The 25,425-nt window shown below is 41.3% G+C and overlaps 1 protein-coding gene across 1 annotated transcript; it reads left to right on the top strand.

The window, feature by feature from the left end:
- Nucleotides 1-20,696: 20,696 nt before the first annotated feature.
- tlx1 (T cell leukemia homeobox 1) lies at nucleotides 20,697-25,048 on the top strand (the record flags this gene model as incomplete). The annotated part of the gene is made up of 3 exons (XM_084561367.1): nucleotides 20,697-21,156; nucleotides 23,400-23,778; nucleotides 24,838-25,048. The coding sequence occupies 3 exons, from the start codon at nucleotides 20,697-20,699 to the stop codon at nucleotides 25,046-25,048; spliced, it is 1,050 nt and encodes a 349-aa protein (XP_084417493.1).
- Between the last annotated feature and the right edge of the window lie 377 nt (nucleotides 25,049-25,425).

Consider the following 25,425-nt stretch of genomic DNA (forward strand, 5'->3'; position numbering starts at 1 on the left):
CCAGGGGTACCAGAGCAAACAACTTGAAAGGGAGCAAAGACAGAGGCAGGACTATTTATACTCATGAGCAGATGGGTTAATGATACACAGGTGAAACGAATGAGGGCGGAGCCACAAGGAGAAACCAATCAACCAATCAGAGGAAGGGAAACACAGACAAGAAACACCAAGGAAGAACTTTACAAAAAGGAAAGTCCTGTCACCTAAAAACTACACGATGTGTCACTTACCAGTCAGTGATTACTCTGCAACATGTTCTCAGGGAAATTAATAATAATAAACTGAAAATCTGATTACAACATTAAAACCACTGACAGGAGAAGTAAATAACATTGACCATCTTGTGACGATTCAACGTTCTGCTGGGAGACTTCTGGACCTGGCATTCATTGGTGTGGATGTTACTTAGACATGTAGCACCCACCTAGACCAGACCAGACCAGGCACCCCCACCCCATAGCAATGACACTCCTTGATGGCAGCAGCCATCCCCAGCAGGATGCAGCCTGACACAGACACACACACAAAAACACTTTAGGAACAACTAAAAAAACAAAACATGAAGAACATCACAAGGTGTTGACCTGGCCTCCAAATTCACTAGATCCCAAACTGATCAAGTATCTGTGGGATGATCCACAGAGGCTCCTCCCCTCAAAGGCCCCCCACTAACAACATCCTGTTACCAGACACCGCAGGACACCCTCAGAAGGCCCATGTCCATTCTCTGAGGTGGTCATAATGTTATGCCTGATCAATCTGTCCAGTGTGGTCCAGATAAATTCTCTGTGATAAATATGGAATCAGTCCAAAATGCCTCAAACCAGACAAAATCTCCTCTATACCAGCTTTATATGTGAAGACCAGACCACACACACCTCCACCTGGCTCATCAGCTGTGTGTGTGTGTGTGTGTGTGTGTGTGTGTGTGTGTGTGTGTGTGTGTGTGTGTGTGTGTGTTTGTGAGTGTGTGTTGGTGTGTGGGCGGCGGCTGTGTGTAGCCATGGCCAGCTTTGAGAGGGTAATCCATCTCCATCGCTTAAATGATTATCCCCATTAATCTGCTGTAAACTAATAAAGTAAACACCATCCCCTCCTCCTCCTCCCCCTCTCCCTCCCCCTCTTTGTCCCGTGCCTCTGCACTAGATGGAGGTTCATTAAGTCTTTAGTACATTAATACGTCTTCATGTCCCCCATCGTCCCTATCACCTGGTGCTCGGGGCCCCCAGAGGCCCGGGCAGATTCTCTCTACGTGTGGAAAAGGCGAGAGTAGAAGGAAGCGGATTGTGTGTTTGTGTGGGTGTGAGAGACGGAGACAGAGTGAGGCAAAGAGAGAGAGAGAGTGTGTGTGTGTGTGTGTGTGTGTGTGTGTGTGGACGAGTCCTTGATGTGTGTGTCGACAAGAGTGTGAAAAATAAATAAATAAATAAAAGAGTTCTGTGTGTGTGTCTTTGTAGAAGTGTCACTGAGACGAGGTGATGAGCTCGGTGGATTTAATTTCGAGGTGCGGGACTCAGATGGCCCCAGCGGTCGCCACGGTAATTTGCCTGATCAGGTTAGAGAATCGTTGCCGTCGGTGATCAATCATCCGGGTTGTCACAGCGACCGGGGGCCCGGTCGGCGTGAAGCCACTTGTAATTGGCGCTGGATTGATGTGGCCCTCGCATGTCGAACAAAAGTTTAGTCAATTAAAGGTTGTTAAAATTGCAACCTGCACACAAACACACACACACACACCAAGCTCTAAACAAAACTACTACCCTTCTAATCTGAGCCTTAACCTGAACACAACTTTGATCCTATAACGTTTAATGAGTTACGTTATTAAGTGATTCCTTTTTGTCACTTCCAGGTGGATGGGGAGTGGGGGGTGGGGGCTCCCAACAATGCGTCCCATCCTCACAATATAGGGATAATGCAATGATGCAAGTACAAAAGGAACTCATACACACACCAGATAGTGCGCTGCCATCCCTGGGTGGGAAGATGACAATGACCAGACAAGATCAGGCTGCTAATGGAGTGTGTGTGTGTTGCAGAGAGAGAGGGGGGGGGGGGGAGGTGGGTGAGGCGGGTGAGGCAGAGGGAGGTCTGGTATACTTTAAACTTTGACACTGTTTATGCTGTTGAGTGATGCTGTGCTGCCTCCACTTATTACTGACACAAACATATCATAATTCTATCTCTCCCTCTCTCTCTCTCAGACACACACACACTTTGTTGAGTGATGCTGTGCTGCCCTCTCTCATTACTACCTGAAACATTAGCAAGACAAACGTACATCTATGCATCACATTCATCACAAAATCCGTCAACAGAGAAGTCGTTGGCGGATTTTCATTAATCAGCCAGAAAAAACACAAATACTCTGTCTCAGTTCCAGATGATACGCTGATACAGCACATATTCTTGCAGCCTTGTCAGCCTCAGTTCGTGGACCAAGACCAGGATATGATCAACTTTTTATCACAGAGGTGCGGTTGCAACTGCAGCTGGGGATGGTTTGTCTGACTAGAGCCTGAAAGCAATCGGGTCAGTTTGGATTCTACCATAAATGATTCATCTTTTCATTTTCCAGACAAGAGGTTTTCTGCTCTTTACTCTTTACCCCCACTTCGCCAATGTCTGTGGTCGATTTAGTCATCTCACTGTGACTTGCTTGCAGGTCAGTGGATGAAAACACAGTTGCACGATTGCAGTTAGGTTCCTTTCACATCTTATTCTGACGTTCCAAAACCAGTCTTACACTGGAACAAATGAATGAAGCTGAACCCGACTGAAAAGGTTGATCTCAGCCCGACTGTAATCACTCCTTGGAACACTAGATACCCCGCCCTGATACAACTACCCTATAATTATATAACCAAGTAGTTTACCTGAAGCATCTTTGCAAGAGTAAGCACCCTGACAAAGGATAGCAGCCACAACATTATGACCACTGACAGGAGAAGTAAATAACATCGACCATCTTCTGACAATTCAGGGTTCTGCTGGGAAACTTCTGGACCTGACATGCATTGGTGTGGATGAACCACAGAACGGCAATAAATGCTGCACTCACTTGCTCATGTTTCAAATCCAGTTTTTCCCACAAAAGCACAAAACGGTTTGCAAGAAGATATTTTTGAGGACGTGTCACAACTTTATCTCGATTTATAACGAGTAGGAACAAAATAAAAACATGTTAATGCACCCTAAAATACTTGATTAACCATCTGTGAGGAAATATATGGGAAAGTAAATCAGGAGCAGGTTCTTTCCTCATCCCAAAACTCTACCACTGACATAGTTCTGTTATTTGTATTACTTGATTATTCCCAATACAATACAATATATAAAATCTTGTGTTTCACAAGGTTATTAAATTGAATCTTGAACATCGGTGGATGGATGTGACATTAGTTGGCAGATGGACATGACCCACGAAATAAGAAAGCTATTAAAGTGATTTTCAGATCCTGAGAATCCCCTGGAACTCCTCTCAAGAAGTCCTGGCAGTTTCAGACTGTCGCTGTGGGAATGTCACTCACAGAACGAGCATGAATTGGACAGAGTTGTGGAACGTGCATTCTGAGTTAAGGTCAAGGCTTAAGAAAGCCGTCATAACTCCTGGATGAGTGCGTTTCTCCAGGCTTCCTGGAGCTGGTCGGAAGCTCTTGACTGCATGCTTCTCAGGCCTGTCACACTCAGAGATATTTATGAGCTGGAAAGCCCAGAGTTCACACACTGTGCTGGCCATGCTGGTACATAATCTATTGGTCTTATTCCATATACTAGCTGTAAACAGTATTTAACAATAATGCTAAATTCACTGTAACAGTAAGTAAAGACTAAACATTTTGCAAGCTTCCAATCATCGGCTTCAACATCAATAAGTTCTCTTTTCTGTCTCTACCCGGCCGGCCTTAGGCAGATGGGTCTCTGCATATGAGCTTAAGGTTCTGCTCAAGGTTTGCTCCTGTTAAAAGGAGTTTTTCCTTGCCACCGTCGCCTTCATGCTTGCTTTCGGGGTTTCAGACCAGATGCTGTAAAGCATCTTGAGACAATCTAAACTGAATTGAATAAAAGAAACAAAACAATACTTCAAACCTGAAAAACCAAGTCTTTTATACAATACTTCTGTCATAATGTGTTGTCTGCAGGTGTGTAATCAACCTGCACAGAATATTCCATTCAATGATTACATATAAAATACATACAGAGATTCTTAAAGACTGGTTTCTGTATTTTTCTCAATTATGCGACTTTTCTCCTCCCGGGGCAAAACTGGTTCTGTTGCATTTTCTAAATATATTTTTTAGAATCTGATCGTACATAGTGCATGATTCCAGAAGGTTCTAGCTGTCAGTTAAATGATGAATGAGTGAGTATACTAAATAAAATGGAAGAGTGTTAATGTAATGACTCCTTTTTGACATATTTAGATTTCTAACTCCACTGGATTAAAATAGAGGCTTTGATCTCTGTTAACCTGTTACCATCTTGAGTTTGAGTGAACTTATTCCGATCACCTGTTCTCTAACAAACAGCCCAGACTTGATCACAAAACAAAAGTAAGCTCATTGTTTGTGAGAACACCGGATCTCACCAGGTACGAGTTGAAATATCCTGGTACGCCAGAGGGTAAAACTGAGAGGTGGCAGTACTGCGTCATAAAGAGTGAATGAATGTCACTGCTGTTAACGTGCCTGCTATGAGACAAAAATAAAACTAAATATGAAATTTATCTCCACATAGCAAATTTTATGCACATGGCTAAAGAGCAAACCCCGACATTAGAAATATCTCCCTGAAAACATACGGTGTTTAGTACAAAACGAAACTTAACTCCACTACAGAGGACGCTCAGTTGAGTTGGCAGCTCTTTCACTGTGGCCCAGGACATATTTGTGTTGACTAGTGGTCAAATCCACAGAGGGAACTGCTCAGTAACTCTAGCTGGCTGCTGGATGGCAGCTTCGAGTCCAGCACTTGTCTGTTTACTCAGTTTGTTGCTCTCAGGTCGTCACTGGCCTCTGATAAAGGCTGACCTGAGATCTGAGGGTATGAGGTTGGAACAGTCCATTAAGCCAATTAGAGTACGACCTTTGACCTCAGGGAAAATAAGAAAGAGTAGGGGAGAGGCTGGAATGAGAACATACAGAGTAATGGTAGTGGAAAGGAAGCATTAAAACAAAGTGAGAAACTAAAAGACGCTGCAGCATGAATGAAACAAAAATGAGGGAGAGAGAGAGAGAGCAGGGAGCAAAGGAGGAGGAGGAGGAGGAGGAAGCCCTGGATCAGTTGCTGAAGAGCCTTCCTCCCTAAGTGAGGCTGAAGAGACGTTACAGCTCTAGCTGGATCTGAGTACGTCATTAAGGTAGCAACACACACCCCTGGGGCTACAGAGGCACCAGCCAGTCTGAATTTGAAGTGGTTTTTGTGTGTGTGTGTGTGTGTGTGCGTGAGTGTGTGTTTAAGCTTTTGGTGATAATTTATTTAAATCTTTTTCTGCATCATTTATTTATTTGTCACAGTTTATTAGATTTGTAATACTGTATAATAGCCTTTTGGTAAGAGGCATTAAATGCATCCATTACTCTTACTACTAATGCACTTGATGATGTGAACGTAGTCGTCTGTAGTCTTGGCTCAGGGCTCAGATGATTTTATGATACAGACAAATCTGCGGCACAGTTAGACTATAGCAAAAGCACATGCATAACCAGCTAACCTGCACTGTGATCTCTGGTCGTGTTTTGTCCAGTGCATAATGTGTAGGGAGGGGGGAAATGGGTTAGTCAAAGAGACATTAGAGATGTCAATAAGTAATATAATGTGTGAATAAAATAATATAGACTGCAGAGCAAGTTTTTGATTTGACAGCCTGATGATCTGCAGAAAAACTGTTTTGAAATTTGTTGCTACATACTACGTGCACAAAAAGAAAGAGAAGCAAAGAAATGTACACATCCAACATTCATTCACTAGAACTTCACCTAAATATCAAACAGGAAGAAGTAGGCATAAGTTAAATTATCAAACTCTCGCTGTTGAACAGACACCTAATCCACTCCTACTGCTCCCACCGTCGTCTTCTCTTGTGATATTGGGCTGTTGGCGAGCCAGCCTGGAGCGTTTTACTATTATCTGTTACTGCAGCCACCGAGAGGGTTATAGTACACTGTGTGTGAAGGTTCTCAGTCATCCAGGTCATGGTCTATCCAAAAAACAAACAAAAAACAAGCAACTGGCCTCATAGAGTTTCTTGAAGATGTTTCATTCAAGAAGCTTCTTCAGTTCTAAAGCACTTGTGGAGAGTTGGGCTTTGAGCTACTTAAATGAGTGGTGAAATGTCTTCAGGAATCTCTATGAATCTTTTTCAGCTTGTTTTTTTTTTTTTTTTTTTTTGGACATAATTTGACATTGTCCTAAAGTGGCATCAAGTGTGGTAGAATCAGAAAGGTTTTCGGATCATGTGCACAAGCCCCTTGGCATAGTGTTGGACCTGATGCTGCTAGTGTGCTGTAACGTGATTGTATTACATCCTAGGTAACACACCTTTCTGGACAATCACATGTATTGCACAGTGTTTTCTGTCCTGGTTAGGGAACTAATCAACACAATCCTTATCTGTATCAGCAAGACATTTATTAACCTTCCATCCAAGGAACTATTTCTCTTCACTGACTCATCAGTATAAGCCTGCAATGTGGAGCTCCATCTTTTTGTATAATAATAATAATAATGATGATACACCCAGGTATCTCACTTGGTTGAGCTGCTGGCTTGTTTCTGGTTATCAGTCCTCCACGATATCACTTCAACAGATCTGTGTGTAGGCAGAAGAAGACACCTCTAAAATCCACTGAGGATCAGAAAGTTGCATCTAAAAATGGCACTGCCAGATAAAGACTAATACTAGTTATTAACAAGTCAGATGTCAGCGGGATGATCCCATCTGTCCTGCGGGAGGCAACGTCTTCCAGCTGCCCACACTGGACAGATGGATGAGAACTGGAAACCAGAATAGTCACCTCTCCTCCCACCCAGTCTTACACAGATGGCAGGAAGCACACACTCGACCCGCAGAGCCTCGGAACAGGACGGAGGCACTGGATTGGGAGGATAGCTGGGCTCGTTGGGGCCTCAGGGCGCTGACAGGGGCTACCGTTCCACCGGACACACTCCATCTGTTGGGTGTGTGTGTGTGTGTGTATAACTGTGACATGCCAAGCTATAAATCCAGAAAGTTGTTTTCTTCAGTCATTTCTGTTATTTCAGTGAAGCGCGGCAGCTGAATCCAGTTGGTGTGGTCAAACAACGATTAAATAAGTCAATAAAAGCCAGTAATATATGGTCATGTGTACACCTGAAGAACACCATGCAACATGTTTTGGGATTCTAAGATAATACCAGTGGTGGGCCGTCAGGGCCATCAATGCTGGAGTCAAAGAACTCTGCCAGGGCCTTTACAATTAATTATTATATTTACATCTTTTATATATATTTTTGCCATTTTACTCGGTCAACATCGATGCTTCTGCTGCATTTGACGTATGAGGCGGTGGTGCACAGCTGCAGTGACTGAGAGAAGACTTTTTGAATTGTGAGTTTCTCGCTTTAGTAATGTCATTCATCTCGCTGTATGAGATATCCGTCTACGATAAACGTCCTGTTTAATTGCATATTCATATGATGCTGATGGTTTCTATAGCAGTGGCATCATAACGATCATATTAAGGTTGGAGGTGATTGAAGGCCTAGGTGGAAAATGCACGGTCTGCCACTGGATAATACCCTAAAGAGTTCTGAAAAGAACACTGATATTTCTCTGAAACCTTCTCCATGTACTGCAGCTTAACCCACTGTTCTCCTCACCTGTCTTCCCTGAGGCGTCCATGTTGTTATTGTCACGTGATCAGTCTCATCTAAATACGATAATCTGGCGACACTGAACCTGTCCAATCAAGAAACTATCTTGATTACCCTGATGAAGGCCACGAACCAAACGCACCAGTCTTACAAAGTTGTTCTTTTCCTCCTCCGTGCACCTTGGTAAGGCTCTGATGCATGCTTAACTTAAAAAGGTGCCTATTTATTCAATAAGTGGCCTAAATGTACCCTCGTGACATGACAATCACCACCGTACACAAACACTTCCATCCTAATCTGTGTAATTGCGGTGGCATTTGCGCACAGTCACATTAGACGGACGGCCTCACCGACGGGCCGTATGACAAATTGTGTTTGGTCTGGGAGAGACATTTCACACCGGCCCCAGTGATGTTGTTGTGTCTATGACTTCAGGCTCTAATGACACATGTTGCTCTCATTCGTTACCACAGAGCCGTCAGCTCTGACAGACTGAGAGCCGATACGACAATATTGTGTCACCGGCACCGACAGTTGTCAAATATTTGATCATTGCTGTTGCATGTTCACACTTTAAATCTCCATTCTGTGCTAAAGTACTTTAGGTGCTGGGATGCAGGATCAGCTCACGTATCCTTCTCGTGCATGTTTTAATCTTAACAGTTCATCTATTTCGGATGCAGACTTTGTAAATGGAATTCCATCCCTTTTATGGTGGAGTAAATGGATTTTAATTAATCGTCCACATCCTTAACAGGGAAGACACATGTTTAAGATAATAAAAATCAACCATTGTTAGCTCCATGCAAACAAAACAGCTTTTTTTCTGCAATGATGGAGTTTGTGCAGTAGAGATCTTCAATATACTGAATTTATCAACACTAAAACATGCAAGAATCAAAAGAAGCATGTCCATAATATAAACCATGTTTCAAATAAAGACCTGGTTCTCTCTGGAGCCGATATAAGTAACACACTAGGTAAATTAAAACTGATATTTATTTTTTGTGATGATAAAAAAAAAAAAAGAATATTTCACAAAAGCGTTGCGTCTCCTCTACAGGGAGGAGTCTAAAAATCTGCTTGGAGCATGAGGTGAAGCATCCACATTCAGCATTCAGTCAGTTTGACTGATCGAAGCCAACGTGGATCTTCCTCAGTGGAAATTCACACAGCAGCCATGAGCCGGGATCACATGGAGTAGAGTTATCCTCAAGTTTTTATCTTCCGCTCTGAAAGCTGGAGCCAAACATCAAGCATTCCCTGTTTCCTCCCCGTTCTCCACGACAGAGCCAACTATTCCTCCCATTAGACGCTCAATCTATGCTCCTCAAGAGGTCAACAACCTCAGACCTGAATGACAAGGGTTTCTTAAAAACTATGAAATGCTGCTGATCAGTGGGTCGGTTACTAGGGGTTGGGTTATGTCACTCCACGGAAACTTTGAGTGTTAGGACAGGCAACCCCACGTCCCAAAACAGGAGTTTAGGATCCTGATGTCTCCAGTTCAAGCCCATCTTTACCATTTTATTTCCTCTCAACTCTCCAATAAGAGCAAGAAAAAAAACCTAAAAACTCTCTACATGATTAAGGCATGCCATACATGGTTGTTATATCTCACGACATTCTTTCGTTTCCTTCTTGCGTCAGTACTGATCTGATCGACTTAGATTCATTGTCAGCATTTTGTTCAGCATTAAGTTCACAAATCTTGTTGATGTTCATGTCTCCCATTTTTAATAAGTTTCAATCACAACTATGCCAACGGGGTGGCTGTGGCTCAGTCAGTAGATCAGGTTGTCCATGAACCACAGGGTTAGCACTTTGATCCCTGGTATATGGACTATATGCTAGGGGTTGTATATCTGTGAAGGTTCTCAGTCATTCAGGTCCTGGCATGTCCAAAAAAGGTTCAATAAAAGGCAACTAGATTTATAGAGTTTTTGAGAAGACGTTTCACCACTCATCCAAGTAGCTTCTTAAGTTCTAGTGGGAAGTCTGAGGTTTAAATAGAAACTCCTACTGAAACTTGCTTGTTGTGTTAACAACCAGAAACCGGTGCAGCTAATTTTCATTAACGGTTGGGTACTTAGCTGTCGTTGAGGGGGGACAGGTAAGTACCCAACCGTTAATGAAAATCTATATAAACCTCAGACTTCCCACAAGTCACCTAGAACTGAAGAAGCTACTCGGATTAGTGGTGAAATGTCTTCTCAAAAACTCTACAAGTCCAGTTGCCTTTTATTGAATATTTTTTGGATAGGGGTTGTATAGACTAGTTGACAAGTCATTTTGTCGACTTTACTGCTGTTCCGTGATGCTTTAAGCATCGCGTCGACTAGTCACTGATCACGTGACAATAACAACATGGACGCCTCCTAGAAGACAGGTGAGGAGTCCAGTGGGTCGTTGCAGCAAACTAGCAGCGGTTCATCAAGTGTGTGGAAATACTTCACTGAAGATGAAGCCCATACTACCATGACATGTCAGTCCTGAAATACAACTAAAGTACTACTGCAATGCATCTGAAAAGGCTAACGCTAACGCTAGCAGAGGAACGGTCCAAATCCTCTGGACAGCAGTCAGTTAACAACTTCCTCAAACGTCCTGTGGTAACAGAGAGAAGGAGGCTGCACATACACTATCCCATCTAACAACACGCTGTGGAGTACTATTAAATGCTATTGATGGTGCTGTGGTGGTGCCTGTTTTTATGCAGGCTATACGTCATCAGCAACTTGTCTGTTTCGACTCGACTTTCATCACAAAACAGTCTACTTTAAAAACTCTACCATATACTAAAGTGCAGTCTGTATATAAATACAAAATCATTTACTATCTACTTTTCAGTTGAGCATCCTCCACAAATGCCCCTTCCCCTCTCTTGGGACCAGTACCACCTTCTCAATATCTCCAACTACCACAGTCATAACAGCTCACCACTGCAGAGAGCTGCTCACCAAGACCTGCAGCTGAGAAATATGTTCATCTCTAGACTCATCCAGCCTCAAAGTAAAGAGGAGGCCCTTTCTACCCAAAGGCATCAGACGCCACAATACTACATCACCAAGAACTTCCAACCACGAATGACTGTCTCACACAAGCCTGCCTTTACTGTATACTTTGAATGCGGACTCTGCATTTTATCCATTATATACCTTGTATCACCTATAAATACCACACAGTCATGTTTGTGTCATGTATAAATTTCTATGTTTGCACTGTCCTTTCTTTCTCTTCTGTCCCACCTCCTTATAGGTTCTGTATCCACCCACCCTTGAGCAGATGGGTCCCCAAAATGAGCTGGCTTCTGCTCCTTCCTGTTAAAATGAAATTTTCCTGTAGCCACTGTCACCTCACCTCTTAGGGTTTCAGACGCTAGGTTCTGTAAAAATGTGCCGTTGAGGTTTGTCTGTTCTTGTTTCCTCTTTGACCCACTCCCTCTGCCTCTTCCATTGCTGACTGGCTTCCATCAATCACCTGAAAAATGGGATTTTCTGGGAGCCCTTGACATTTAGATGTTAAGTGCACTGATAGGGAGCTGTCAAACACGCAGTGGGAAGGGAAACAGCAGCCCTTTGCCTCAGTGAGGCCAAAAAACACAAAGAACGCCACAATACTGGTGTTTTCCACTTTGGAGAAGAGACGGAAATAACAGGCGAAAGAAGTTAGCTGAACAGTTGAGACTGAGAAAGTTGTTTCTGACGTGTTAACATATCATGCGGTAGTCCACTAGGCTTTCACAGCTCCTCCAGACGTCCAGCTTAACTACATCCACAGCTGCAGTAACCGGTTTGAGGTTCTCTGGACAAAAAAGGTTCCCTCTTGAACGTCAGTCCCCACCCATAGCCCTCCATGAATCGTGCATGAACCCTGTAACCACCTGAAATATTGCATGTGACACATCCAGAGAGCAGCCAGTATGGCCCGTGCATTTCTTGGTATTTCAAGTCATGGTTGCTGCTTACACTAGCAGGTTTAATTTGCCAACAAGCCAGACATTTAACGTGTCAGCTGCAAGAACAACAATCAATACAAAAAGTAAATTATAAAGCGGATCTATAGCACTAAGCGCGAGGCCTTTACCTGCTTTCTCTCAAGAACCAATTCACACCTAAGTAACCAGGAAAACAGAGGAAAACACCTTCAGACCAATCACCATCTCTTATCTAGAGCATTTGAAGACTTCAGGAAAAAATAAAAAGAACAGTTTACTTTGTCCAAAGTGCTGCGGCCTGCGCCCAACCACTTCTATAACTTCCTGAAACAAACAATCTGACATTCACACCCACTTCAGACTGTGATAGACCAGCTGTGAGGAGGTTAGACAGTGTGCTGGGTTTGCCTTTCTGCCTCTAGTGCTCTATTTATTTTGTTTCTTACATTTTTATGAGAACAGAGTGAAATGGATGCGTGCCATTATCCCAATACAGAACCTCCCCACTGGCTTCTCACTATGATATAAACCTTATTCTGAGTATAAATACAAATCCAAACTGAGCATCGGGAACCAAAGCATCCCGTTTCCCTGACAATGTGTCCGTCTACGCAGGTAAGTCAGCAGCATGACCCCTGGGCAGCAGCAGAGAGACTGTGGGACCGAGAGTCCATGCAGCGCAGGTTTCCTTTGGTGGCGGCCGTTTCCATACGTTCCTAAACAAACAGGATGACGACTCACTTATCTCAGCGCTTTAGTACCTCACACTGTTATTTCAGAGCTGACAGAGAGCGGGTGTTTAACTCCTGTCGCTCTCAGAGCACCACGGTTTGGGGGTTCCCTTTCTGACCTGTGTAAGCCAGGATCCAACACTCTGCTGAGGTACACGTCAGTCAGGACTGATGCTGCACTCGTGTCACGTCATTAAAGACGGAAGACGCTCTCAGATGACAAAGGCTGGAACAAATTTGCAAAAATGTTGATATTCAGTGTATCAGTAAAATGTCTCTGACAACATGTTGGTTACTTCAGCCATCCCAGGAACTTTCTTTGTATTCACCAACTCAAGACAAACTCGAGGCAGGCAGCTGACCACAAGCTACCCACTGTCTATAAAACCTAGTGTGGCTGCAGCTTATCACTCAGTCTGGATGAGAAACCCTGTGACAGCATAACCAGGTAATTATGTCACCATTTATCTTATCAGGACTATGAGTGTTCAATGATTATTACTGCTCTGTTTAAAAGCCCAAAGAAAGCTCATCAATACTCATTAAAATGATTGAGGTGTCTTCTTGGATGCAACTTTTCCATTCATGTCCAGACAAGATGCAAGATTACCAGTCAAGGTCCCAGAGGAGGACAAATGATTATTGTTTTTTTTTTAAATACTTCCACTAAAAGTCTTGCCTTGTTTTAATATTTGGGTCAAAAAACTTCCCTTGCAAGGTTTTATGTCCTCATAGTGAAGCTTTTCAGTGTCAGGACATTTGCTGAACGAAGGGAAAGAGAATTAGAAATTCTTAAAGTAAAAGTGTGAAACAAAACCTAAAACAAGATGTATGAAAACATGCAAGAACGCATCTTGAAAACTGCGTCCTATTTTACATTATTAGGAGAAAATGTTAGGAGACTTCACTACACCATACACTATTCATAATACATAAGAGGATATACAAGATCTCACTGACAAACCACGGTGTTAATTTACTGCAAACTGCGTGCAACTTGGAGAAAACACCACAACACAAGGGACACAGTTTAAAGGAAGACGTCACTTAAATGACACAACTGCAGCAGAAATTCTTTCCATCAGTGGATCACCTTAACAAACCAGAGGTCAAATGTCAGAAGTGCTCACTTCACTGATCAAATGGACTCAGTCTAAATTACACCAGAGGAAAACAGTCTGTTAAAACTGAAAAACATTAAACCAGTAAAGAAAAGGTTTCAGAAAAGACAGGAAATTTTAAAAAAATGAAAGAAATGCGCTCAGAACTCATTCATCCATCTTCTGTAACCGCTTGTCCTGTGAAGGGTCGTTGGGGGGCAGGAGCCTATCCCACCTCAGAGCATGAGGGTACACCTGTCCAGGGTACACGCTGGACAGGTGGACCAAGGATCCTCAGTACCTGGAGAGAACCCACGCAGACACAGGGAGAACATGCAAACTCCACACAGAAAGGAACCAGTCAGCCTGGATTAGAACCCAGAACCCTCTTGCTGTGAGGCATCAGTGCTAACCACCACGACAAATTTCAAACCTAACAGTCGTATTTTTTGACCAGAACCAGAACTGCAAGGAGTTACAGAGAAAATGTCTGAAAAGGCCTTTCCCATTATTGAGCCTTAAACAAACTGATATCTGATGTCTATTTCATGTGAAGCACTGAGTTATGAAATGCAAAACATAAAAGACAGTTTGTTAAACTTCTCCATGGTATTAAAATAAATAAAGATTTCACCACTTGTCCAAGTAGCTTCAACAAAAGTTTACTCAGTCCTGTTGCCTTTGCTCTAGCTTGATTTTAGTAAAATGGTTCACCGTAGCTTGCCATATCTAAACTGAAATTATAATTATAATTATTATGGTTGTTTAATTGCTCACGTTTTACCGCAAAAAGTTGATTTAAGATTTATGCTTTCAGTCTGGACTGGTGTTTGGTGTGAAAACTCATCCTGCAAATTAATTTTACATTTTCTTATTATACTTCATATGTCCATTAAGCCATAATGTATTTTTCAAACTCCACTGCATAGATTTAAAATGTATCTGCTGTAACAAAACAATCTTTTTAAAGGGACAGTGAACAGACAAAGACTGATATAAATCCAGAAAGGTAAAAACAGGAGGAGCAGAGCATGACGGGACAAAAAGCTCAACGAAAGGCTTAAAAACTAAACAGTACTCATTTGGATGTGACACAACAAACACAGAGCAGAGGAGCACAGGTCACACAGAGAGGTATTACAACAGGTGGGAACCATCAGGGGGCAAGAAAACACCAAAAGGTACAAAAAAAATAAAAAATACTCTATAGTTCTATATCAATATAAGACCATTTAACTAAAGTGCTTTTGTGCTCACACACTTTCCCCACCACCGTGTGACTCTGGCACATCTCTTGTTATGTCATGTTAGCAAACAATGCTAATACAGGCTATACAGGCTACAGGTGATACAGGCTAGTAAGGGAGCTTAGCATGTAGTAAGGGAGCTTAGCATGTAGATTCATTAATTTAATCAAGGACACTGGCAGCAGGACCAGATACCATACATAATGAAGGTCCTACAACTTTCCTCCATCTTGTTGCCAGTTATTGGGCGTGTAAGAAATATATTCACTAAACAGATTGAATATATTTCATTGTGTTTATCGGGCTGTGTGTGTTTTCTTGATAAATACCTCTCAGGTGCTAAGGAAGGCCTGTCCTGTGAAGAAATACACATCGGCTGGAAAGGTTCAGGGTTTGCATGCCTTACCTTTGCTGTGACTCCATCTGAGGTGTTCCGACTAAAAGATTCCCCAGGTGGCCTGAAACCTTTTTAAAGGTTCCGGGAGAAACCAAGTGTGTAATTGAAGAGGGGGGGACAGCAAATGTTGGAATGCTGAATGAGAACTGCTTGGACTGAATGCGATGTGTGTAAGGGTTTTAAATGAAGTTATTACAGTGATGAATGTGATTAGGGTATTAAATATATGAGTTTGTACTTATTTTGGCGTTATATTATAGATCTGGTGAAGGAGTCCTCCTGTTAATTAGTAGGGCTTGAGGTTTGAATAGTGGCAGTGCACACAGACTGGTTCTGATTGAACTGCTACTTAAAACTTATTTAGTGAACGGTTTATTTTATTTATTTTGGGGTTTTTTTTGTCTTGTTTGAGCTTGTAATTTTTTTTCTGTCATGCTGATTGTTGGTGTTTAAACTCTCGGTCGTTGCACGCCTCAAGCCTCATGCCATCAGGCCGTTCTAACCCCAACACAAGAAGGGGAGGCGTCTCAGTCCAACTGTATGATGGGTCCAAACTGCCACAGGCTCAACTCTGTGCTCTGAAGTATTCCCCAGACTCTTTCAGTCAGCGGTAGCCAAAGCTCGTCGCGCACTGCGTGGAAAAGAAGCGAGCCGGCGCCAGAGAGGTTAAGGTCAAGGACTCAGGCGGTCAAGGTGCAAAACACACAAACATTCAAACACAAAACAGTCTGAAGTCAGGAGAAAGACAAAAAATCTGCAACACGTCTGGGACTGTTAGTAATGATTTCATAGTTCAGATGATCCTGACATAACGCGATCCAAGTCTCCTTCAACTTGGAAGTTGCAGCTGATGAATCAGACTGAGTACTGATACTGATACTGAGAGGTGCTTCTAAGGTTTTATCCCCATCTTGCTTCAAACACTTCTTAAACTATTACTGTGTTTATCAACAGCAGCAGCAGCAGCAGCAGCAGCACAAGCCACAGCCGACTACACAAGACGAAGCATTAAGTTTAGTGTCACGTTAACTGGATGTATTGGAAAAAATACACTCAACCCAGTGAGCAGTGTAGAGCGAGACGCTGGAAAGTATTTTCAGAGGCAGGATGAACTCTGAATCACAGGAGCAGCCCATACTCCAGGCCATCGACCGGCAGCAGGCCTATATCAGCTGATCTCTTCTCTTATTTCTCTGTGCATTCATTGCAAATCTCATTCAACGAGTCCAATTTAGGTTTAGGATCTGTTTAGGATCTGATCTGAATGTCAGATTGTTCCAGAGCTTTGAGAATGCACGCCTTTAAAACTGATTTACATTCTCACTGGGATGTATGTAAGGATGATAATATAGAAAACCGCAAAAATAAACATTTGTTCAGAAAGAAAAGAGTATTTTTGCAGGGTACAGACTGACATCTTTGCTGTCTCTCTGCTACCGTAAGTCTTCAAAAGTTGGTGCATTCAAAATTATTCAAAGTGCCCCTAAAACTTCAGACATTCTATTACGGTAAATGCTTGATTTTCTTTTTCTTTCTTTTGCAGTTTGACGAACAGATGCTTAATTAAATAGGAGAATAATTCATATTTTTCAATAAATGATTGGGTTTAGAGGTCGTACAGGGCAGGATATCAGCTCTCAAGAAAGGAAGAAGGAAAAACACAAGGAGAACCACCAGAAAAAGAGAAAAGGTGTTCAGTTCATAGTTTAATTCTTTGTTTGTTTGTGACTTGCAGAGTAAAACCAAACCAAACATCCTCCATGTCAAGTTTTGCGTCATTATAAACTCAGCACAAACATTAGTGCTCAACAACTGTAAGGCAGGGTGATTCTTTTTCTTATTATAATAATAATAAATCATATTTAAATGCCTTAAAAAAAGACAAAGACAAATGCTAACTTTGAATTTGGATTTTCCATCCAAACTGAAATTGTGAATGTCTGTTAATTCATTTTAGAGGATGTGGAAACCTGCTCCTCCTTAATGATGTAGCCTAGAAAACTATTTTGGCCATCTGCTATTAATCACAGCGTCTGCGGAGGCTGTGCTTCTTAAAATGGCAAGACATCAGTAGGCTACATGTCTGTGTTTGAGCTAGAGAGCTTTCACCCAAACCCTTTAACACATACAACGTTTAGTCGCTCTGTAGTTGTTTTTACTCTCAGGTGGTTTTCTGTTGCAGAAACGTTCAGAAAGTTCAGACTCGTTTTAGTTTTTTTCAAAAAAAAAAAAAAAAAAGTTCATCCATATTCATCAGAGCATGAAAAATGTTGCGTTAGGCCTAAATAAAACATTTATACACCGTGTGCTTTAGTTGTGTTAACTTCAGTTCCGCGAAATGGGATAAACTAAAGGATTATCTTATTCTACATAATTTTCACTGGATCAGTTTGCAATGCGAGACAGCACCTGTGTCGTTCCTGGAAAACAGCTGCTTATTTTCTAACTGTGCTTTTTTTTCCACCCTTCAGTAATTTAGCTGCTTTATTTCATGACTGGTTCCTTTAAACGACAACAATAATAAAATAATAAAGAATATTTTCCTTTACTGATCCCTGGTGTGGAAATGCTTTCTCTGAATTTAATCCATTCATTTGTTCACACAGCAGTGTGTTCACTGGGAGCAGTGGGCTGCAATCTGTGCTTGCTCAAAGCGCCTCTGGCATTGACATGGGGGGGTGTGAACCTGTGACCCACCACCCCTAATGATATAAAATGGAGATTTTAAAAATTGTTTGTTATTATCAGACAACAGAGAGACAGTAGAGCTCATTTTCCAACATACTGATCCAGCTCCACTCCCACAGTGAACGCTACAGGACGTCATTCATACCAAACTCTATCCAGGTGTACAACAACTCACCTTTCTGTAACAGATAACTCCACGCTATTCACGTTAATGGACACTATTGCACCTTACTATCCTTCCTATGTATATAATATATATTCTTCCATCTCTGTTTCTTTTACATTTGTCCATATGCTAATTCTGCACATTGTTTTGCTTATACTATTTTTATTTTATCTTACAAGAATTTACTTATATTTAATTTGATTCTTTTTAATCTTTCTTTTACTTTTTTTATGTGCAACTAAGCTACTGTGACCAAGCAGTTTCCCTTGTGGATCAATAAAGATTATCTGGATAAAATTTTTACCTTCAAAAGGTCACAGGGCTCGTCCGGGATTTGAACCCGGGACCTCTCGCACCCTAAGCGAGAATCATACCCCTAGACCAACGAGCCGCGACGTTCACGTTACTCTGAGATAAAAAGACAGGCCGACAGATTATTATAATATTCTATAATATATCGTCTTAAATAAATATGGAAATCAATAATACTTTATTAAAAGTTTAATTAATTAACTACCCTAAAGAAAAAGTTTAGACAAAATAAAATAAATCAACCACAGCTATATCCTTATGGCTTCTAACCATGCATATTTTTCTGTTAATGTTTATGCTATAGTGGTAATCATAAAAAAACAAAACAAAACATCGTAATACACTATTAGACCTTAATGTACAAAGTAAAAAAAGTTTCGCTGAAGTTTAAAAATGACTCCATTATAATAGGACGTCGGTCCACTGGCCAATGAGAACCGCTCAAATCTAACTATGAAATATTAATCCTGGGATGTCCCGCGTTAAGTAACCTAATTGAGTCCCAGTGGCTTTATTTATTTATTTATTTTTTTTCTTCGAGGAGAGAAAATCAATGAGCCACGCGGCTTAATTTGTCATCTAATTGTTATGGAGTTGTAGACTACATCTAGCAGTTATTAGAAAACACACTGAACATATATATTTATATATATATAAATAAAAAAGGCTGCTCGTTATTTATGATGTACGATTAAACAAAGTTACAGCCATTTGTTATGCTGGATGTGGCCCTAATTTAAAGCGCAGTCATTGATCATTTCCGGATTCATTAATGTTTTTTAACGAGCTCAGCCTAACGCCGAGTAATGACTTATCTTTTATTTGTATTATTAAAGACTCGGAGGTTTGTGCTGCTGCTTTTAAAGGGACGTCGTGGAACTGTGTGTGTGTGAGAGTGTGTGTGTGTATGTGTGTGTGTGTGTGTTCAGTTCCCACAGTAACAACCAGGAGCGCAGCAGTGTCATCACTCTGACCATGAATTAATGATGGCGCCGGCTCCACAGCAACACACGAGCCAGCCGAGGACAGCATCAATAACTTTCACTGATTCACACGGAGCCCGGAACCTGAGCCCATCAGGGCCAATTTATTAAGGGCCCCGGTCTCTGCAGCGCGGATCAACACAGTTGTAGTCTGAACGCTGTACTTTAATGATTTTATAGAATTAATGGAAACCTACTATTTATTTGCTATACAGAGGAATTAGTGGACGTTTCTAACCCCCTATAGGATCCTTCAGGTTTGCAGTTAAACCATAAATCTTTTAAGTTTTCTTTGTTGCTCTTCTACTTTTTTAGACCTTCTGCAACACATCCTGACACCAAAACTATAAAACAGCAGCCTGTAAGGTGTATTATGGGTAAATAAAGGTACGAATAAAACAAAAGAATTAACGTGTACCTGCAATCATAATACATATTTAGCAATTTAAATTATTTTCTTACCTTTGCACAGTAAAAGAAGCTGTAGATTATTATTATTATTATTATTATTATTATTATTATTATTATTATTATTATTTATTAAGAATTAACTTTGCTCTAACTAGCAATGGGTAATCGGTGTAAATAAAATATAAAATATAACGAGTGTCTGTAATTATCACTGGCCTGCAGAGTTTTGATGACTGCTGGAATTTATGACCTGAAAAATTCCCAAAATTTCGAGGTGGAAAAAAAAAAAAATAATAAAAAATGGTCGAAAAAACATATATATAACATTTTCACCGTGGAAACAAACACCGAAACGAGACTGGATAAAATCACGCTTGCTGTGAACCCTGAGTCGACAATTAAAGGAGATAAACACGAGGCTAAACGCGTGTGTGCCATGTCCGTACTCGCCCACGGCCACGCGGCCACACGGTGGGAAGCAGATAGATGTCGTGTCGTCGTGTTATTGATCTTGCGCAGTTGTTAATCAGTGTTTTATGAAGTGTTCCTCGAAGCCTCGGAGCTCAGTCTTTAGCCTGTTCAGTCTGCAGGCCCCAAAATTAGGTCTGGGTCTCGCGCTGTCTATTTGGCACATTGATGGATGTCTTTGCGCAGCGGGGGGAGGAGGAGGAGGAGGGGGGGGGGGGGGGGGGGGCAGGGAGGGAGGGAAGGAGGGGTGCACTCTGGACTCAGAAAGACGCGCACGCGAGCGCCTGCACTCACTATAACGACCGGAGCTCGAGCAGAAGAAGCCCAGACTGAAGAGTCCGGGGAGCCGCGCGCGGGACAACCTCTGTTCCTCGCGCAGGAGCGGGGGGCCTCGCGGAAGCCATGGATCACATAGGGATACTCGGGGCGCACCTGCAGCAGCACCACCAGCAGCAGCAGCATCATCACGCGCACGTGGAGCCCATCAGCTTCGGCATCGACCAGATCCTCAGTAACGTGGAGCAGAGCTGCATGCTGGGCGCGAGGATGCACGAGACGGACTACGGGCACCCGGCCTACGGCGGCGGCATGAGCGGGGGGTTCGCGTGCGGAAACGGCGTCTACAACGGCGCCACCGGCGGCTCGTGCGGGGCCGCGTCCCTCGGCGGAGCTTATCACATGAACATGGGCGTGAACGGGAGTAACGTCAACCACGCCGGGGTCATCCGTGTCCCCGCGCACCGGCCTCTGAGCGGCGGGAACCCGTGCGGGCCGCCGGTGAGCGGGAGCATCAACAGCGTGACCGCGCTCACGTTTCCGTGGATGGAGAGCAACCGGCGGTACACCAAAGACAGGTTCACAGGTAAGAATGAAAATAAGAAGGATAATAATAAAGGAGGCGACAGTTTCTGTGTTCCAGTCTCATTACGCATATCCTTCAGAAACAGAATTAAACATTATTTTTCTATCCTCATCATTTGTCTTCACTAAAAACAGAAGCTCTGGGTAACACTGACTGTTATCCAGGAAATATTGGTAATCCATCTACAAGCTGTTCTAATTTATTTCTGCACTTTCTTTGAAAACTTGCAAAAAAATGACTCAAATGTGACTAAATACGTAAAATATATAACCTATTTAAATATATATATATTAAAATCGACAGTATTTTTTAACAAAAAAATGCTGGATCATTTTTTACAGTAAAATCTGATCATAAAAAATATAATTAAGTGCCCAGAACTGATAAATAATTAGCTCATTATATGATTTATTCACTCAGAGGACCTGTCACTGCCAATACAGAATCATTTCCTCCTATTCTACATTTTAAAACCATCTTCTCTACTCTGACTTGTCTAACAGAGCGTCAGTGATCTTGAGTTTGCCATGTTTCAGCTGCTATCTGTGTCCTCACTGTCCTGCAGAATGTCCAGTCTATATGTCTCTTCTGAAGCCGTCCAGCTGCAGTCTTCTCCTCAGAACCACTGTCTCTGTTTCTGTCACTTTAGTTCTCTCCAGCATTATCTTTGTACAAACCTGTTCTACTGATGCCATGTCAAATGTGAGTCTGAAGATGCGGCTAAATTATTTCCTAAAAATGTCATCCCTGCAGAGAACAAAATACAAAATACTGCAAAGGCTCTTTCAAAAAAATTCCCACATACGTAAACAAACTGAAATATAGATCAAAATAATACACACATGTGTAAATACATGTAGCTGCTGCATAACTTCCTCAGGCGTATCAAGATTTAGATTCTCTGCTTATAAAGTGTGATTAATGAATAAACAGAAAACAATCATATGGTTTGACTCTTGCATTTCCTTCCCTGTTGTTTGTACAGCTATGAGGGTGTATACAGTATTTATATATTATTAATTCATTGTGCATAAAGGAATAAACTAAAATAATTTATAGCTAGTTTGACTCTTGCATTTGCTTTACCGTTGTTTAGATTACTATAAGGGTGTAGACAGTATTTATATGTTAAAACTTATGTATTATTATGTTCTCTGGTTACAAAAAACTAAAATTAAAAGTAAAATAAATAAAAAAAAAGCTATTTAAAGTTGTAAAAAAGGAATTGATTTATGGAGCTAGTGTATTTAAAGGTGTAGACAGTATTTATATATTAATACTTTTGTATTATTATGTTATCTGATATATATATATACATATATATAATAAAAAAACTATTAACTACAGTATTTATATGTTATATGTTAATTTATATGTTAATTTATTATCAGGTTCTTATATAAATACTGTCGACACCCTTATGGTCATCTAAACAACAATAAAGTAAATGCAAAGAGTCAAACTGGCTCCATAAATTATTGTTTTTAATGTATATATGTATATATTAAATAGGCTTTTTTATTATATATATATGTGTGTGTGTATATATCAGATCTATCACATATAACATAATAATACAAAAGTATTAATATATATAAATACTGTCTACACCTTTAAATACTCTAGCTCCATACACATATATAAAGGTGAGATTGTAAAATAAGGAATAGATTAACAGTAACTTGTTTGACTCTTACATTTCCTTTACTGTTATTTAAAGGTTTACACAGTATTTATATGACAATACTTTTGTATTATTATGTTCTTTGATTGTGTATATAAATATATAATATATATAATAGCCTATAAAGGTGGTGGTATGAAAGGGGAGACATTAAAAACAATAATTTATGCAGCTAGTTTGACTCTTTACATCTGTTTTACTGTTGTTGAGATTACCATAAAGGTTTAGACAGTATTAATATGTTAATTCATATGGATTATTATTTGATTATTTGATTATTAAGGTGATTAAAACACTGTTTTTCAGTTAGTTTGGCTACTTTACTGTTGTCTAAAGGTTTAGATGGTATTTATATATTATTACTTTTGTATTATTATGTTTTCTTTATATATAAAAAGCCTATTAAAGTTGATTATATGAAACGGAATAAATTAAGACAATCATTTATGCAGCTATTTAGCTCTTGTATTTCCTTCCCTGTTGTTTCCATCAGATGACATTAATGGTTAAATCAGATTCCACATGGACTCTTCAGATTTTAAAGCTCTTTGTCTCTTAGAGCCTCTCACTGTGCTGCTGCTGCTGCTGCTGCTGCTGCTGCTGCTGCTCTCACTGCTCTCGCTCACTTTCCCTTTTGCCCTGCACGTCTCCTGCTTCCCTGTCCTGTCCTGTCCTGTCCCGTCTTCTCCCGTCCTCCCAGTGTCCCTCTCACCCCTCACTGTGACACGTCGCGTAGGTCACCCCTACCAGAACCGGACGCCCCCGAAGAAGAAGAAGCCCCGGACGTCGTTCACCCGGCTGCAGATCTGCGAGCTGGAGAAGCGCTTCCACCGGCAGAAGTACCTGGCCTCGGCCGAGAGGGCCGCGCTGGCCAAGGCCCTGAAGATGACCGACGCTCAGGTCAAGACCTGGTTCCAGAACAGACGCACGAAGTGGAGGTGAACTCACTGGAGGCGATCATGTCTTTAAAGAGAGTCAGGGATTAAAATAAGAGAGTCATGAAAACAGTGAGGCCATTGAGAAGCATTCACTGTTAAAGCTGCAGGTTTATTATGTAAAAGCACAAAATGAGGATTTATAATTATATATAAGGAGTTAATCTATAGTTTAACACGAAAACACAACTGTGCAGGGACTCTTAATGAAATAAATGGAGCTGGCAAAAAGTCAATAAATCCATGATCTTAATTTAACTATCTATGTGTAATAATAGAGCATCGCGTAGATTTGCTGTGAGACAGAATGTTTAACCAGCTGGGTTTTCATAAGTTCACTTATTATAAAGAAATACGTTTCAGGAAGGAAGGAGAAATCTGATGAAAGAAATAAAATAAACTTCATTGAGCAATATTAGATTAATACAGATTACAATTTGTATATTTACCTATAAATATTGAATTTACTAGTATATTTAAAATTTATATATTTATGGAGTTAATACGCAAGACATAAAACAATATATATATATATATATATATATATATATATATATATATATATTGGGCCATAAAGGAATCAAAGTGTACATTTTTTAGACAATATATGTGGCTATATAAAATACTAAATGTAACATAAAGAATAAATAAAATTAAACATTTTTTTCTGACCTTTACAGAAACTGTTAATGTGCTTTTTTATTATTATTATTTATTGAGCAGTTTTTAATGAACTTAAAGACTAAATCATTGATTTACTGTCACCGTTTATTTTTCGTTAACAGATAACTGAACTTTCCATTTATAATAACACAATTAAATGAAGTAATAATTAAAAAAATAACAAAAATTGTTGGAATAAAGTTATTTTTAGCGCTGATTAGTTAGGAAACTAAATATTTCTTTCCTGTCGATTAGTGACAGAATACTTGTCCATCCGCGTTAAAGCAATGCATGGCTTTATTTATTCTATATTTATATAATATATTAAGTTTGTCTCACCTCGTTCTGTCCCTGTTATGGTTCAGCCTTTGACATCTTTTCCTTCGGTCTCTGCTGCAGGCGGCAGACGGCGGAGGAGCGGGAGGCGGAGCGGCAGCAGGCCAACCGGATCCTCATGCAGCTCCAGCAGGAGGCCTTCCAGAAGACCATCAACCAGCCGCTGACCCCGGACCCGCTGTGCCTGCAGAACAGCTCCCTGTACGCCCTGCAGAACCTGCAGCCCTGGAGCGAGAACACCGCGAAGATCAGCAGCGTGTCTGCCTGCGAGTAGAGCCCGAGGCGCGGACACTCTGTGCTGCGGAACGGCTCCGGTGCTCAGGAGGGCCTCCCCCTCCGGTTCAGGACGCGCTCTCTCTCACAGACGTTGGTTGTCAGGTCGCGTCCCTGCGCCCTCGTTCTTATTATCACCTTTCTGTCTGACAGACTCTGCTCAGTCCCTCAGCGCCTCTCCCATCTAATGGGGACCACAGGGTGAGGAGGAGGACACCTCAGCTACAGGTTTGACTGCTACAGGCCTGTGGACACCGGACTGGTGGCTCTGCTGAACTCTGCGCTCCGGAGAACTTAGTGGCGGCAGAGAGACGACACAGGACTCGTTTTATATGAGTTCAGACTGAGACCTGACTGGATGGAAGACACTCAACAGTC

Source organism: Chelon labrosus (assembly GCF_963514085.1).
Source record: "Chelon labrosus genome assembly, chromosome: 15".
In the NCBI taxonomy this organism is placed as follows: domain Eukaryota; kingdom Metazoa; phylum Chordata; class Actinopteri; order Mugiliformes; family Mugilidae; genus Chelon; species Chelon labrosus.